We start from the raw sequence: 17,792 nt of genomic DNA, 5'->3' as shown, positions 1-17,792 counted from the left end.
CTGGGCAGAGGACAAAGAAAGAGGTGCACTAAGTACAAATATAGCCTCCTATGGGAAAGATTGGGGTAAAAACAATGCCAATTTTAGAATAATTGGGCAAGGACATTCCACTAGAGATGAGGAAGCTGTAATACCATCATTCAAGGCCTTGGTAAGGCCATGAGAGATGCAGCATACTGTCCTGGTTATGTGCTTAGGGATGAACTCAAACTGCAGAGTATAAAGAGTTTTTAATACAAAGAAAAAGAAAAAAGGAAAAAAAGAATACAAAGAAAAGACTTGGCCTGTTTAGCAAAATGAAATCTCAGAGGGGGTATGTTTTCTGTCTATAAATAAATCCAGAGAGAAAACATCAGAGAAGGAGAAGAGCCATTTAAGTTAAAGGACAACGTTGGCACAGAACAAGCGTGGGCAAGCTGACCATAAAATACACTTAGCACTAAGACAGGCAGTTTCTAACCAGCAGAGTTGTCAGGTTCATCACAGTCTTACAACAGGCAGCCAAACACTTCTAGAGAAAAGTGGGAGTTCTTCATGAGTGCCATGATATGGACATGAGGTGTGCAGGACCACCAACCTTTACAGGTTGGCTTATGAAGTCACATGTGTTCCACTATTTGTTAACAATATCCACCCTTTTTTAACCTGAAGTATTTCCAGTGGTGCTGCAGACTTTGATACAGTGAATTTATATGCCCTGACAAAAGGTTACCTTTCACCAATCCCTTAAAAGCAGCCTATCAATGCCTCGGCGACTCAAGAAAAACCCAGTGCTACCTTCTCTCCTTGGAGAGAGGTACTTCCTAGGCCATAGATTTATGCAGATCTACATGAAGGAAGGGTCACCATACCCTTTGTGTTCAAGAAGAACACAAGCCAGATCACTCCTTGAACTAACCTGCAGCCAAAGGAAAAAATCATTATGCAAATGAGCTACACCTTCCTAGCATGTGTCTTTTGCCTACAGGACAGCCCCAGGCAGGAGAATAATTTCCATCTTATTCTGATCCAAGATCCTAATGTACACTTTCCCGTATCACAGCTCTGGCTAAACTGGAGATCTGCTCTCTCCCTCAACTCCTGCCTTGCAGTTTCTTTCTGCAGAAAATTCAAGGTTGTTCAGGCTAAAAAAGAAGCTCCTCTAACAGGGAACAAAGTTTAGTAGACCATTCACTGGAATTCCAGTCCCTCCTTCAAAAGCAAGTTATTCCCCTGATATTTAACAGTCATTGGATAAAATGCAATTTAGTTGTACAGGAATTCAGAAGTAAGGCATCTTTTGAGAAGAGTCTCCTATAAGACAGACTAGCATCAACACAGAGCTTCCAAAATCCTGGTGTCTGGTATGGGGCTGTGTTTTGGATTTGTGCCAAACACAGAGATGTTTTTGTTATTGCTGAGCAGGGCTTACACTGAGCCAAGGCCTTTTCTGCTTTTCACACTGTCTCGCTGGGGAGGGATTTGGGGGTGCCTGGGAGGTTGGGAGGAGACACAGTCAGGACAGGTGACCCAAACCAGCCAAAGGGATATTCCAGACCATATGACATCATGTTCAGCAACTAAAGTGGGGGGAAGGAGGAGGAAGGGAGGGATATTTGGAGTGATGGCGTTTGCCTTCCCCAGTAACCGCTACACATGATGGGGCCCTGCTCTCCTGGAGATGGCTGAACACCTGCCTGCCCGTGGGGAGCAGTGAATTAATTCCTTGTTTTGCTTTGCTTCTCTGCATGGCTTTTTCTTTCCCAATTAAACTGTCTTTATCTCAATCCATGAGTTTTCTACCTTCTACCCTTCTGATTCTCTCCAAGATCCTGCTGGTGGGGGAGTGAGGCAGCGACAGCATGGTGCTTGGTTGCTGGCTGGGGCCAAACCACAAAACCCTGCTGATGTCTCAAACAGTGATTTCAAAGATATGGGAATATATCAAATATCCAGACAACTGAAATTTAAAAACAATCTGAGAGCCCAAAGAGAAGGATTTTGAGACACCTTTTGAAAAATGTTCAGCAGCCTTTTACCATCAACTTAGCAGTTTCCTAGAACCTACACAGTAAAATATCATCCAGGTTCCACCATTAGGACAGCAATTAGGAAAGCATCAAGTACATTTTCTGCAAATTGGTCATAATTGGACAATTCTGCGACATAAGCAAAGATACCCTTGTATAAGTAATTTATCAAATAACATCAAATAACTGATTTTGCAAATGCTACAGCAGACATCTGACCTCTTCTCAGAATACCTTATGCCCTGTTCTATATTTGTGTGAACAAAAATATTCCTCATATAACTACCACTTGGCTAGGAAGATTAAAACCTACTGCACAAAGAAAACACTCTTTTTCATTCATATCCTGGGGTATTTAAACTAAAATGGCAATAAAGACCCTTTACAGGGCCCTAACCAGGTTCTCCAGTGCCACAGTGTCACCTTAAGCCAAAACAAGGGAAAAACTCAAGAAACAAATTAGTTCCAAAAAACTAGTTGGAAGTGCTCAGATGAACCAAATACTGTCTAATGCTGCTGATAAAGGACACATGGACAGAACAAAGCCCCAGCAACCCAGTCTAACCCCAGAGATGTTCCTGCTTTTAGCAGGTCAGACTAAACACCTCTTAAGGTCCCTTTCAATCTAAATTATGCCATGATCTTAGAGTGCAAATGACCCTGTTGTGTCTATACCCTTGATTTCTCAAACCTTTCTTCTCTCATTCCAAAACTCCTAGTGCTAACAGCTGCCAAGAAAACCACACATGTCCAGTTTCTAGCATAGGATTTGATTACTTTTCTTAACTCCTTACATTTTTCCCTCAACCTCTCTTCCTCATTTCTTCCTATTTTAAATGTCATCCATTAAAGCAGTATCTCTAAATGTTGGTTTTTCATCAGTGCCCAATCACCAGTTAGGTCCAGACTTTTAAGTTGATGTGGAACCTTTCCCAGAACGTATTCTCCATGCATGTCTTGCAGAGATGAGTCTTCCACACAAAATACTGTGAAAACTAGAGAACAGCAGGCCTCAAGCACACAGAAACATGTTGGTGGATCTTGCAAATGGAAGAGACGAAGAACTAGAAAGAAACATGATAGATTCCACCTTCAGAGTTTCAAATTTCTAATTTCCAATTTATTCTTAGTAACTACATGCAGAGCAATTTTTGCAAAAAGATTTTATAGTCCACAATGTGCCCTATAGAAATAGAAAACAAAAAAAAAAGGTAGTCAGAAACAGAATAAGTTATGGGAGGTTACACAACCATCATGACTGAATAGTCAAACCTATGACACCATTTATCAAACTGGCATAGAAATAATAACACATGTATCTTACCATAAATGCAGTGTGGGAGGAGAGGCTGATGATAAGATAATGCAATGCTTTGCACTTTGGTGGCATAAGCTAAACACACATTTAGCTTCAAGCCTAGAGTGCAAACAATTAATAGCTCTGTTGCCCTTTGTGCCACTGAGTCACCACAAAAAAAAAAATTAAGAGGCTGATCTGCATGTTACTGCAAACATCCAGCTCTGTATACACTGAGCAAAGCAAGCCTGCATCGCTGGTCATGGCAGTCCATGCTCCCAGTGGGCACTCAACAAGCACAGTTCCCTCAGCAACCCCGTGAGCTCAACAAAACCTTGGACCAAATAGTCCCCACCTCTCTTTGAAGGCGGGATCTGGCCTTAAATGATTCCCTCTGTAACTCACAGAAAGCCCACTCTATGATTTTGAAGAGATTGTTTGGTGCACATGTTCCAGGCTAGCGGTGTCCCACAAAACCTTATTCATTTGTCTCGAAGTCCACCAAAATAACCCTTGAAAACAACTATGATGAATTTTGTGTTGTGCAGTTAAAAAGGAAAACATGACTAACAAAGCTTAAAGATAAAACAGTCAGAGACTCCAAACTTGTGGCACCTACCATACTTTATAGTCATCAGCTGTAGCATAGTTCCATCAGGTTATGACTTTGGTATGAACTGAAGCTGGCAGATGAACCCACCTGCATGACTGATTTAGGTGACAGATTGATGTGGCTCAATGTCTTGCAGTTCTGTCATCTTTTATTGAACACAGATACTCTATTTTCAGCAAGCAGACCTGGCTGACCAATTAGAAACACATAGATCAGCTATAAACACGCAAATGGGCAGCCTAACCCTTACCTGAGGGGGCTACTAGCTAAGGCTAGTAGAGGTGATCAGCACTATCCTTTGGGATCCAGAGAGCTCTTCAATGACCTTTATTTAGACTGGAAGGTCAGTCCTGGTTTTTTTTTTTTTTGTAGTAATTCCAACTCAATCATCAACAAATTATTTAATGTAAGACTATAGATGCCTTATAGAGTCTTATGTCTATTATTATAAATGTAAAAACATCATTCTGATGTTTTCATACATCTTATCCAAAGACAGTTGAACTTCAATGTGCAGGATATGTTAATGACCATACTGTGTGTGTATGTGTGTGTTTATAAAGTATCCTCTTACTGAAAGTGTGTCACAGTGCAAAGCTGTAAATAACCCTATGAAAAACTGGGCTAACTCAGAGTGACACTGAAACAGGGGAAGTTTATGAATAATAAATAACATTGTGAAATATGTTGGTAGTGAAACTTCTGGCTTAGGGTATTGAACATGGTGCTTGGAAGCCAAAGCAGCATTTTGGAGAGAAACAGGTAAGAGCTGGAAAATCTTAAAAGTAGCAAGTTGTTCTACAGGAGGGATAAAAAGGTGTAACAGAATTACTAATGATATCATTAAACTTCTGTGTTAGCCTGGCCTCTCACAATGCACGGCTTTGTGGGATGCTCTCAAAGATGTCACAAACACAGGGAAGAAAAGGTCCTTTCTTTAGAAGATGACATTCAAGATGAGAAAGACTGAACACCTGAGACACCTGTAGGAACACAGGAAGGACCTTGCTGGAGAAGCCTTGCTGCCCCCACTTCTGGCAGTTGCCAAAACAGGACCGAGGAAAGAAACATAAGGAAACTCATCATACAATAAAGGATCATTTTGCCCCCAGTGCAAGGATTGCTTTTTCTACTCTAACCAATGCTACCTAATAATTTGGTGCATAAAGGCTTACAGCTCTCCTTAAGTTTGTATTTATTTAGTGTTAAATGAATGTTCTCATTATTCACAATAAATTTTAAGCTCTTGACAGTAACAACCAAATTATACTAATCATACATTTCCCTCACATGTAAGTTTATGTTGTGTGTCGGGGACTAAGGCACTTTGCCGATTCTACATATAATTAGTTCATTAAGTGTTTACTTCCCACTAACTACATCTCTTCTGCCTACACAAACACACACACAGAGTGCATCTAGCAGGATCCTCTGGATTGACAGCTGGATTGAGACTTTACATGTTCTTTCTGAGGCAACGTTTTGACGTTCAACAGAGACTTCAGGAAGTACCTGCAATATTTTTGTGTGCCCTATATGCACCCCCTTTTTAGGAGTCATAGGGACACAGGGGGAGTTCTTTTCCAGAAACGTGAAGATCCTCCCCAGCAGTCTAGGCACTCACCACAAGCAGAGCCGAAGTCTCAGATCCTACAGTAAAATCTTCATGTGGCCACAGATCAGCAGACTAACACACCCCAATCCTCAGGAGTCAGGGACAGCCTGGGAAGAGCAAGGGCTGATGATGCCTGTGCAGAGCACACCAGGCCACCCCTTTTTGGAGGGACAAAAGAAGGTCGGTCAGGATTGTTTTGTTTCTTCACACAGTGTTCCATGGGACCTTTGTGAACAGGAGGGAGGGAGCAAAATTCCCTTGTCTGTGTGGACCCAAGTGGCAGGATGACGTCTCTTTGGAGCAAGCCCATGATACTTTTGGAACGTGCAAGCATAAAGAGCTGGGCTCCAGGTAGGATAGCCTCCCATCAAGTGCCTTTGGGAGGACTAGTGCCCCACACAGGGCCCAGAAACTTCTCTCGGGGAGGAGCAGCTACTGCAGTGGAGACCTGTGCCCATCTGCCCAGGATTGCAGCAGGGTGCCGATGCTCCTCAAGGAGGTGCCAACAGGGCCTGTTAGAGGGACAAAGGGGACAAGGTCGCATCTCTGGAGGAAGCTAAACACCGGATAATGCCACACACCCCCTCTTGCCACCAACAGGTGCATTTGCCCTGATGGAACAGCAAACGGCTTGGAAAACTGCTTTCATTCTCTGGCTTGCTCCCCTGAATGCTAATCAGTGGCGCCGGCTAAAAATACCCAGCAAGACTGGCGTGCGCACGGCAGATAGAGAAAATGGGGAAGCTGGAGGCTACAGCTTCCTGGAAGGAAAGAGACTGGCGAGGAAAAGCCTTCCTCAAGACCCCCCTCCCCGCCCGGCGCCTATCTGCCGGCACAGGAATGGCCCCTCTGCTCCCCGGCTCCGAGGCTGAGGTTCCAACCTCTCCTTCAGAAGGCCATCCCGGGTACTGCCCGAGGAGTCGCCAGGCCACCCTCTGCCAGGGCAACTGCGGCGCCACCCCCGAACCGGCTTCCACCCCCGGCGCTGCAGGCGCTCCCGGACGGGGCGCCCCGAGCCGGCCGCCCTGGCTTGTCGTCCCCCGAGCCCCGCCGCCCACGGAGCGACGTGCGTGGCCCGGAGGGGCGCAATCCCACAGGATTCACCGGCGGTGCACTGAACAAAGAGGGGTGCTGGGCACTGCCGCCTCCGCGGGCAGCGCGGCGCGGGGCACTCGGTCCGCTCGCCGCATCGGAGCCGCCGACACACCGCAACGCAGTCGCAGCGATGCACGGCGGCTCGCCGGCCTCCTGGCGAGCGCAAGCGCCAAGAAATAAATAAATAATATAAAGAGGGGGAGAGAAGACAGGAACGAGCGGCAGCCCTCGGCAACGGAAGCCGCGGGGGGTGTTCAAACCACCGCCACCCCCTGCCCCAGCTGTGCGTCCCTCGCCGTGCCCACCCGTGGGGAGCCGGCCGGAGGGCGGCGTGCGGCCCCCCCCGCGCTTCGCGGGTGGAAGGGCGGGCTGACCAGCCCCGCCGCCCCCGAGCCTCGCCGGGGGTCGCGCTCTGCCCCCGCCACCCGCAGCGGGCCGGCGGGCCGCCCCCTCCGTCCCCCCCGCCCGCCGCGGCTCCCATCCATAATTAATCGCCTCCCCGCAGCCGCCGCGATAAGAGAGGGCGGGCGGGGACGAGGAGGCGGCGGCGGCCGGGAGGCGGTGGGGAGCGTTGCGCGCTCGCCGCGCCCGGCTCACTGCGGCCGGCAGCTGCCTGCCGTGCGGAGCGGAGCGCAGCGCAGCCGCCCCGTCGGGGAGCGCCGCGCTCGCATGGCCGCGCCGCGCCGCGCCGCCGCCGCCGCGGGGCCGGGGGCCGCGGGAGGAGGATGAGGCGGGCGGCGGGGCGGCGGCGGCGGCGGCGGCGCGGAGGATGAAGTGGAGCGTGCGGGGAGCCTGCGCCGCGCTCTCCAGCTGCCTCCTGCTCGCCTGCGCCCTCAGCGCCGCCGCCGTGGGCCTCAAGTGCTTCTCGCTGGGCTCCGAGCTCAAGGGCGAGCCCTTCCGCCTGGGCACCGCCGCCGGCGCCTTCTACTCGGGGCTGCTGCTGGCCGCCGGCCTCTCGCTGCTCGCCGCTGCGCTGCTCTGCTGTCGCCCGCCCGACGAGGCGCCCCCGGCGCCGGCTCCGGCCCCAGCACCGGCCCCGGCTTCAGCCTTGGCCTTGGCTCCGGCCGGGGACCCGGACCCGGCGAGCGGCAGTCCCTGCGGGGCGGAGGCGGCGGCCGCGCCGTCGGGGCCGGTGGAGAAGGCGTCGCCCGGGGGGCGGCAGAACTTCCTGCTTCTGGGGGTGCTGGTGTTCATGCTGGGCGTGCTGAGCGCCTTCGCCGGCGCCGTCATCGACGGCGACACCGTGTCGCTGGTGGAGAGGAAGTACTCGCACTATTGCCTGCTGCAGCCCGGCGGCGCGGCCCGCCCGCGGAGCGGCCCCGCGGCCCCCGACGGCTCCGCCGCGGCGCTTCGCTGCCAAAAGCTGCGGGACTACCAGCAAGGCTTGGTGCTCTCCACCGTCTTCAACGCGCTGGAGTGCCTCCTGGGCCTGCTCAACCTGCTCCTCGTCAAGAACTACAAGGCCGCGCAGCAGCGCGGACGGAGGCGGCGGCGGCGGAGAGCGGCCCCGGCGGCGGCGGCGTCGGGCGGGCGTCGAAGGCGGCGACGAGGCGGTGGCGGCGGGCGGCGGGCGCCGCGCCACAGCCAGGGCTCCCTCTTTTCCGGCGGCGAGCCCGAGCTCAGCCCCGGGGATTGCCCCTTCCAGGCCGTCTCCTACATCAACGTGGGCGTCTTCCACGTCTTCGACGAGGCCGGCGTGGAGGTGCACTGCGGCGGGCATCCCTCCGTCGAGCTGCCCGGCTACTCGCCCATGGACCCCGACCTCAACGCCTCCTACCCCTACTGCTACCCGGTGCCCAGCGAGCAGCCCCCCGCCTACGAGGAGATCTACCCCGGGGAACCCTGCGCTCACGGCACCTAGCGCGGACCGCCGGCGGGACGTCCGCCTCCCCGCCCGGCCCCTGGATCGCCGTGACAGCCGGGAGTGGGACCTGCACCGGGAGCGGGCCCGCCGGCACCTCGCAGCCGCGGGGCTCGGGGACGATTCTCGCATCACCGACGGGATGGTCCCGCTGCCGCGGCCGCAGCTTGCCACGGGCGGGGTGCCGCCGTGCCTCTGGCTCTGCGGAAGCTTCTCCTCCCTCTTTCCCTGCTTTCCCCGTCCTCCCCCCTCTTCCTTCGCCCACACCGACCCTTCTTCGTCCGCCGGCGGCTGAACTTTCCGAAGGCTGCGCAAGAAACGCCTAAGGGTTGGTTCCTCCCGTCGCCTCTCCTCTGTAGCCAAGTTTAGTTCCCTTCAAGTGATTCATCAGTCTCCAGCTTTAGAAGTCCAGAGTTACCCATTTATGATAACCAGCCAGTGTAAGGAAAAGGTGTCATGAAGCTTCTTTACCTCTCAAAAGAGCTAAATTTCTAAACAACGCAGAGACATTTGTGTCACGTTTACTAGAGGTGTATTGGGGATCTTTAACGTTTACACTACTCCTTGGGAGAATTGAGTTCTGTTTTAAGATTTAGTGAGTTAAAACATTCGTTGGTCTTGTAAGATGCACATTGAGAAAAACCTGCACTTTGAAAAAGAAACAGGAAAAAAATCAACGTTTTTGTACACTAACGTGCCTGCTTTTGTTGATAACTTCTTACTGTAAAAGCTTTCAGAAGTCTATAGTGAAAATGTTTGGTAAATTCACTGCAGTTTAAAATTGATGATTAGTTCCTTTACTAAAATAACTGAGATGTTGCTAGGATATGGCAGTTAAAAAGGAAGTCCAAATGTCATACACATTCCTTTTTGTAAACAGGTTCTGTGTTTTTAATGCAAGGCAGGATTTCTTTTTGTTTTGCACAGGTGAAGGGTATAATTCTATTTTGTACAACTACATGGTTTACCTTGTAAAGAGTTCCATTTTATCTGTTACAATTCATCAATCTGGTAAGCTTGAATAGTACAAGTTTTATTTGAAAAATATATATATTGTAAACAGCCTTAACTGGTGCAGTAGTCACAGTTTTAAAGAAGAGGAAAAAAAAACCATCTTGGAAGACATCTTCCAAATGTGTTCTCAAAACAGTATTTATACTCTTATTTTAAAGTAAGGGGCTTTTTGTTTGTTTTGTTTTGTTTATTTAAAGAAAGGCCACTATGATTTCTGAAGAGGGGGAGGGGAGATGTATTGGGATTGTATTCTGTTAACTCTTCATGAACTTAGAAGTATTAAAAAGGTTTTCTGCAAAGAGAAAAAAAGTGCTAAATCCTCCTTTTGGATTTTGCTGTGGAATGCCACTACCAGATAGTATTAAAAAAGTACTAATTGAAGAAAAGCAGGTATGGCATATTTTATTACATCACTTGAGAACAGGCAAAGGCTTGATTTCATGTCGCACAAAGAACCAAAAAGCATCTCCCTTGGTTGCATTTGGTTCAGTACCCCCTCCTCCAGTTACATCATACTGAAAAGAAGTATTACAAAATAACCTTTTTGTTAATCCTGTGTTTGGAGCCTGCTGCATAATGCCAGTGTATCAGCTACCCATAGAGAGAGGGGGAAAAGAGAAAGGAGAGTGAGTTAAGGGTATGCAAAGTTACAGTCTATTTCTGTGGTTGATGGAAAATTATTTTGAACTTTCTAGCTGCAGAGAGGCTGACGTAATTTGCAGCCTTAGAACTGGAGAGAGAAGATTTTAGCTTAAAATATTCAAATATCTCTGCACTGTTTTGTTTTCTAAAATGTTTTGACTTGCACACTTTGTATAATCTAAAATGCAGAATGCCTGAGAAGTCTCAAAGTTGCAAACTGATGTCTGTGAAGCTCACAATTAAAGCTCTGATCTAGAGAAGAGAGTAAAAAGCAGCAGTTGCCAATTTGCCAAGTAGTTCTAAATAGAAATTTAAAATAGAGCTCCTTTTGACCAGCAGATTTCCTGGTGTGGAGTGCCAGTCTGAAACATATGCCCTAGCTAATTCCCATTTTAGTACTGAAGACTGGTTTTATGCTGCCTCTCTGCAGATGCACCTCCTTAACCCATTATGGGAAAGGGACTGGGAAGTCCTGTAATATTTTCCTGTAATACTGATTTAGGCACAAGACCGATTCCATAATGTATTGCCCATACAGATGAGATTTTGCTAAATGAGTAACTAAAGCAAGGAGGCTAAATCCTTATGTAGGTCTCCAGCTGGATGAGTTTATGAGACAGCATAGCACCCGATACTGAATTAAATGGGAACTGCTAGACTGCAGGGTGATTGTGAAAAGCAGACCAGCTAGGTGCCTAAATACAGATGCAGACATGTAATAGTTGTTGTCGTTTTTTTAAAAATTGGCTATACACATTGTAGTTCATGGAAGTTGTATCCTAGTTTTACTTAAGGAATTGATTTTTTTTGACATAAAAAGACAGCATTTTACTTAAGATAACTATTTTAGGAATTATGAACTAGACAATTCTGAAACTCCAGATGTTCCAAAGATCAGTGCTCAGGGAAATAAATGGAAAGTCAAGAAAGCTACCTATTATGCTCAATTGTTTAAATGTAAACAATTTTAGACTATGGATTTTTAAGATTGTTAAATTCATAATTTTTTTTTTTTTGTGCGTATGTGTGTGTACATGCCTGTGTAAGTGTGTTTGTGTTTTATTTAAGTCTTTCCAGAATGCCATTGAATTAGAATATTTATTTGTTGCTCAGTTTTAGTTCCCAAATTTCTACTTTTCTTCATTTGGGCTTTTATCCCCTGTAATAGCTTAATTTAGTGGTGGACAGATTGCCAGAGTAATGTCCAAGTTGGACTCCCACAGAAGCCAGTAGGCATCATTTCATTGACTTCAGTGTATCTGGGCACAAATGATATGTAACACCTACTCTAAGTAATCTTCAAAGTAATCTTGATCTTCTGGCATGACAGGATGCAGCAGTGGCATATTATTTCTCAGTTATTTGTGGTTTGTATGGACAGCAGTATTAAGGGGAGGTCACCTATGGCATTATACACATTTTTTTAAAAGCAGGAAAAAAAAAATTGGCAGGCAAATTGACCAAACAAGCCATGTTTTCTTAAAGATGGTATATCAGTGTTTCAGGTATCTGGTGACTAACTTTTCTGATAAAACACCACACGAATTTATTTCTCAGTGAGAAGAAACTTCTAAATACAGGATACAAGATGAAGCTTCACAAGCATGATTGCAGTATTGTGAAGCTGTTTTTAGTAAACCTGAATCATCATTCTATCTTCTGAGCAATAATGTTAGAGTGTATAAACTATACTGTGCTGAAATTGAAAATAGGCTGGGTGTGGGAAGCATTGAAGCTTAGGTTAATTACCTGACAGGACTCACACTGTCCCTTTTTTTACCGTTCTCTGTCACATGATTGTCAAGGGGGATGCAAACGTGATCGATTCATGTCACTGGAGGATGTTAACTGCAAGGCTTTTGCCTTAACTAGCAAGACCAGGGAGAACAGAAGAGAAACATCATGTATGTGCTATCAAGTCTCCATTTTGCCTGGCTGAAGCACTGACAAGACTGCTTTTTGCCCCTTGGCTTGCTGTTTTAATTCGCTTACAGCTTTACTCACATCTGTTCAAAGGCAGGGAAGAATAGACGCAATACTGCTGTTTTGGTCACAGTGGAGCACTGATTTAGTAGCAGACTGCTCTCAGCTTTCCTGTCCCTTCTGCAGGTAATGGGGGACTAGTCAAGGGATGAAACGGTGGAAAATCAAGTCTGCTGTCTTTGATGAGACAGGATTTTCCTTCATGTGGAAAAAATGTATTCCCACCAGCCTATTGGCAATTCACATGAATTATTTTCACACTCCAACATCCTTGCTTAAATCTGTTACTTATACTTCGCATTGTAATTGACAGACAGAATATACATAAATCTGAAAACAGCTAAAAATGGTGTTAGAGGGAAATTGTATTCAAGTAGTACAGATTTTACTCAAAAGTTTGATTTCACTGTAGGACTTCTTTGGTTCACCAAAAAGCGCTATGGTGGCTGGTACAACTTAGATATATTTCAGACATAATGTTTAATAATCAGAAAAGGTTTCTGAATGTTCACATGAGAACGGCAATCTGTTTCTGCTTTTGGATATAGTACCTATGAAAACCTTTTCTTCATTTTGCCATTTAATCCAAGATTGATCCTCAAGAAAATGTCAGTAATTGATCTTGTAACTTTAGGATCAATAAAATAAGTTTTAAAGCACAGCATATCCTGTAAGAAAAGCCTAATGCTCTTCATTTCATATTCTTTATTTTCTTAGATGGATGTCTAGTAGTAAAACTGAAACTAGCATTTGATTACCATTTCCATTACAAGTACTTGTTTTTCAGGGCTTACAACTAGTGCAAGTGGAACTTCTGACATAAAATTCCAGCTTTTACCATGAAGTTGTAAGTCAGGTATTTCTCAGTTACAAGATGTTAAAATATTTTAGGTTAATTCTGCTGGTAAAAATCTGTTAATTTCTTATGATGGCACTCTTAAAGTATGCTAAAGTTATCTCTTAATACAGGCACATATTTCCAATTAACATGCATAAGGGAAAGATTTGAATTCCTCATGATCACTGTCCGATTATCTCTCAGTAATTAATGTGACTGGTGCTTAGTACATGTTCCACAATCAGCAACAGGTGGTCTAAATAACAGTTTAGCAGGTAATAGATGGTCTCCAGGAAGTCCACAGGCTAATGAAATGCTAGGCAAGAAAACTTCAAATCCCTGTTGCAACAATTCAGCGTACAGTGTTTCCTGCCCACAAGGAGGCACTGCCCAAACAAAGCAACTAGAAGAAATCTGAGAGTCTAAGTTGGGTGCATGGAATTTGTGTGTTCTTATTCTTAAAATACCAGTTCTGAAGCTCTCCCTGCATAGCTTTCAAAGAGTGAAATCGCCAAACTGGTGTTCAGTTGACAGGACTCAAAGAACTGCCTCACTTTCTGCTGGCCAGCTGTGCCGTGTGCTTTCTGCCCAATGCTCAGGCACATGGTGAAGTTCAGCTGAAGTTATAGCTGTGTCACCCTGATGTCATCCAAAATAGTCTGTAACTGAAGATCAAGTCTTTTAAGAAGTCATAAGACTATGAAGTGTATTTCCTTTGAAGGAGAAGAAAGTCCCTCTATCCTATTTCATTTCTTCTTCAGACCCAGCTGCCTTAAACTTCCATGAGTTTACCTTGTGGTAGGAGAGGAGATGACAATGCAGATTGCTACTCCTTCTGTCATGGAATTTTAGATGTCTAGAAGACCTCCTTAAGCTTTATGGGAGGAAACACTTCTAGTGAAAAAGACGTACTGACTCATCACCAGATCTCAGAGGAGTCAGTGTCCTGAGTGAAACTATCCAGTAGAGGTATTCCCATAGTAATACAAGGTAGGAGAATTTCCCAGGGATTCACTTACAGAATGCTTCTCCTGGCATGGGTCTGTTTAATGGAGAAGTTCATTTCATGATCTTTGCAAATGAATCATTTGTTTCACTACAACAGGTAGAATTTAAACACCTACTAAGTACCTCAAGCATCTTCACTAGTTGGTCTCCTCTGTGGCCATTGTTAGCAGAGGATAAAGTGAAGTGTGGGAGGAGAGAAAGCTTATCGTGATCCTCTTAATGGGTTCAGAGGACTAAACTTTCCAAAGCTTTCATTGGTTTTATATTAAGTTTTGAGAATGGAAGAATACCTATAATATCTAAAAGGATTATTTTCCAGGGTTTATATTTTTGGAAACCTAATACTTGGGTTTAGAGAAGGTTCTTTCACAATTTGCTTTTTCTCGCAGGTTCTACATTTTAAATGAAAGCTTATCTCACAGAAATACTCAGTGAAATCTCCAGGCATTTAAATTATTAAATTTAGGGAGATTAAGTAGAGCCTTCCTACAAATTACTGAGTGCCACCAGTTCCTGTGGAGGTCATATAAAGAGTTTGACACATGGTGCGGGTAAGGCCTTATGTGCCAACATCCAAATTTTGGCATTTCCTCACAAATGAAAGATTAAAATGAATGCCTTCGCAAGGGATTGTCAGTCATGGATCTGAGTAGAGGCTGGTAGTGGTAGCTCTAGGTCAGATGGCTCCTAGAAACATGGGAAAGTCCTACCAAAAGGAGCTCATGCTTTCACTGGAAAGGAGCCACTGAAAAATTCTATTTCCTTGCATTTTAGAATATTTACCGTTTCCTGAATGACACAGAAGCTACTGGTGTATGCAGATCATCTAAATTAGGCTCCTGGGAAAACAGAGGAAATGGAAATACAAGTGTTGAAAACTACCTAATCTGTCCAAAATCTGTTGATGTATAATCAAAGGCTGTGTTAATTCCAGGAGCAGAACCTCCTGCCCTGAGCACTCAAAATTACTAGCAATTGAAAAAATTACTACCACCAAAAAAAGACTGGGAGATTGAAAAAAGTCGTACACAGCTTTCTGTTCCATTTTTTGCTCTAAATCGAAAGGAAAGAGGTTCTGATACAGCTCTGTGTGAAACTACTGCTAAGAAATATGGTTTGTTATGCTGAATGGAACATAAGGGTGCTTCTCTCAACAAATTTGGAGCAGATAGCTGCACAGAAATGTATTTGGCTAGCACAGAGAGACTTCCTCTTCAGTAAAATCCTTGGAGAGCTACCAGAAAAATGTTGATAGGCACCATCATCACCCAGGTTTACCTGGACCGTTGAGCTTTGTGTTCCCCTGCTCAGTGTACCTGTGTTGTCTTCTCAGTGGGAACAAGCAGCTGTCTCTTGTGACACCATTAAGTCAGAACCTGCTGGATACATGCAAGGAACTTCTGAAGCCCTGGAAATGAGCGCACTGTGGCACTGCTCTGTGCGTGTGTTGAGAGAAGGTAAGGCAGCCCAGGTGAAACGCTGTCCTGTGTTACAAGAACAAAGAAGACAGATTGCTGTCACAACTCCAAGGCTCCAGACTTGTTACACAGTGGCACTGGGTGTGGCAGACCTAGGCTGCATTTTTGAAACTGCTCCGGGGTTATTTTTCCCTAAAGCAAGATGTTCAAGTCAAGTGGAGTGGCGGGGGAGAACTGTCTCTGTCCCCCTCCGAACAAACCAAAAAGGATCCAATTGCAGACTTTCACAACAGTTCTGTCTTAGGTTCAATATTTATATTCTGCTCCCTCTAGCAACTCCTCCAAAGGAACAACATGCACAGAGGCTTAGGATGGCAAAGTGCACACTCTGTGTTTCCTCTGTGCTTAGGGGGATAGCCTGTTAACGGTGTACTGAATTACTCATTCGGCTGGTGGGTCAGTCATTAGAAGTGAGCAACAAACAATGTTTGCCACGTTACAAGAGCCGTGAGGTGCTCTGGGCTTCCCTTTGCTGAAGGGCTGTGGCAATTCTTACCTGTTTGAGGTCTGCAAGATCCAGAGGTCCAAGAATGAGGATCCCCGTTGGAGGTTTTCCTGGAATGATTTGTCTCAAAAGTCAAAAAGCAACCCTGACCCTGTTTCAGTAAATACATCTTGGCATCCAAGCATGAAAAGAAAAAAAGCATAAACAGGGCAGAACTGTTCACTCATTCATAGTTCATTAATTTTTCATCAAGGGCAGCAAAAAGACAAACATTAGTGTTAACATCTCAGATCCAGAGAACTGTTTCATTGTAAGAGGTTTTGAAGCTGAGTGATAAGGAAGCAGCAGAATGTATTTACACCAAAAGAGAATGGATATTTCACAATTCTGCTGTCAGACCATTCATAATGTTAGCAAAAGCTAACAATAGCATGAATTTCAGCTTGCCTTATACATGCAGCTGTAAATGCTTCAAATCTCCAGATGACTATTCAAAAACTTGTACACATGACTCTACTAGACTTGCAGTCTGGTACCTGCTGTGTTCATAGCTGCATATTGGGAGCTTTCAGTCTTGTGTATGTGTGGCAAAAATGCGTGTGCTGGGTGTGGACACATGGCCAATCTTCATCTTTCCTACTGCCGCTGCTGAGACAAGCTCACCCATTGTGTTTGGCCCTGCAGTGGAGCATAAGAGTGCCCCCACTCAGCCACTGAATCTCAGCACAAGTGCGGGCATTTCCAGCATCGTGGAGCCACATCTGACCCTTCCCCAGTGACACTCCAGGGTGGGCCCCTGCGAAACCTTGCAGTTCTGTGGGCAGGAAAATACCAACACATACTTTTCCACAGGTCTCAAGAGGAAAAGAGGCAAGCTGGGGTTGGTTAAGGTCTTCAGCTGCTCACCTTAAACTGGAGACCAGTGAGATCCTCACTAGCAGAGCCTCAGTATGCCATGGGGCACAGCACACCAGAAGGTCAGGTGCCACAAGAAATACCTTTCCTCCCTGAAGGAGGTATTGCTGTCGCAAGGCCACACAGAAGAAAGACTAAAGCACTGATGTCCCTGACGTACAGAGTTGTCTAATTTGAGATAGAGAGGGCTGTGGCGCTGTGCTGTTGTCCCCAGGCCCTACAGCTTATCATATAATGCACATGGGGAAGTAGGGAGAGTGGAATGACTCTCACACATTTAACCAGTTAAACACTGGATGGACCAGCCAAGGGGCAGATGTGGAGTCATAACACAGAGGCAACCTAATCCTCATTCTGCCCTCCTGGGCATATATCTGGAAAATTTTGGTAGGTAGGGATTTTGTGGGGAGAAGTTTTAACTGCATCAATTGGAAAGAACACCCCTCTGTAGAATGGAATTGTCAGGGTGTTTCTGGCAAAAAAAAAAAAAAATATTCACCCTGTTACAGTAGTATGGAAACCCCAAAGAAATTCCCAAGTAAGGTAGTTCAAGAGGAGAAATCCAACTTAAACCCACACAAAGAGAGTAGAATCTGATCTCTTAAAATTTCACACTTCTTTCTTTTGGAACAGTCACGTCATTTTGTTCTTTACATTTTCAGCTCCAGCTCTCAGGCAAGATAGAAGCTGGTAGGAGGCAGACACTGATAAAGGCTGTACTGGCAAAGTGTCAGGTAAAGGGAAACCATTTTTACATTTCTGCTCTGACAAGAGAGGACAATATATTCTAGCCTGGAAGCTTAGATGGCAGAAGCAGCAGTGATTAATTGCTCTAATTAGGGCTCCAAATAGGAAAGAGTGAGTTTCCTGAGCTATTGAGTGCTAAATTTCCTCGCTTCTATGAATAACTGTATTGCTCAGAGGAGATGGGCATCAAAATGCATCATCAGAATAAACATTTACCCACTTCAACTTGGAA

General features: G+C 45.7%; 1 protein-coding gene across 1 annotated transcript; it reads left to right on the top strand.

Annotated features, from left to right (window-relative positions):
- Nucleotides 1-7,398: 7,398 nt before the first annotated feature.
- On the top strand, nt 7,399-12,793 carry TMEM271 (transmembrane protein 271). The gene has a single exon (XM_050329475.1). It carries the CDS (start codon nt 7,399-7,401, stop codon nt 8,488-8,490), a length of 1,092 nt encoding a protein of 363 aa, XP_050185432.1. The 3' UTR covers nt 8,491-12,793.
- The last annotated feature ends 4,999 nt before the right edge of the window (nt 12,794-17,792 follow it).

The sequence above is a fragment of the Myiozetetes cayanensis genome, unplaced genomic scaffold, assembly GCF_022539395.1.
Source record: "Myiozetetes cayanensis isolate MyiCay16 unplaced genomic scaffold, myiCay2020 scf4, whole genome shotgun sequence".
Taxonomy (NCBI): domain Eukaryota; kingdom Metazoa; phylum Chordata; class Aves; order Passeriformes; family Tyrannidae; genus Myiozetetes; species Myiozetetes cayanensis.
This window is presented reverse-complemented; position numbering and strand designations above follow the sequence as displayed.

Excerpts from the sequence above, each read along its gene's own strand:
- TMEM271 (XM_050329475.1), top strand. The coding sequence starts at position 7,399 with ATGAAGTGGAGCGTGCGGGGAGCCTGCGCCGCGCTCTCCAGCTGCCTC.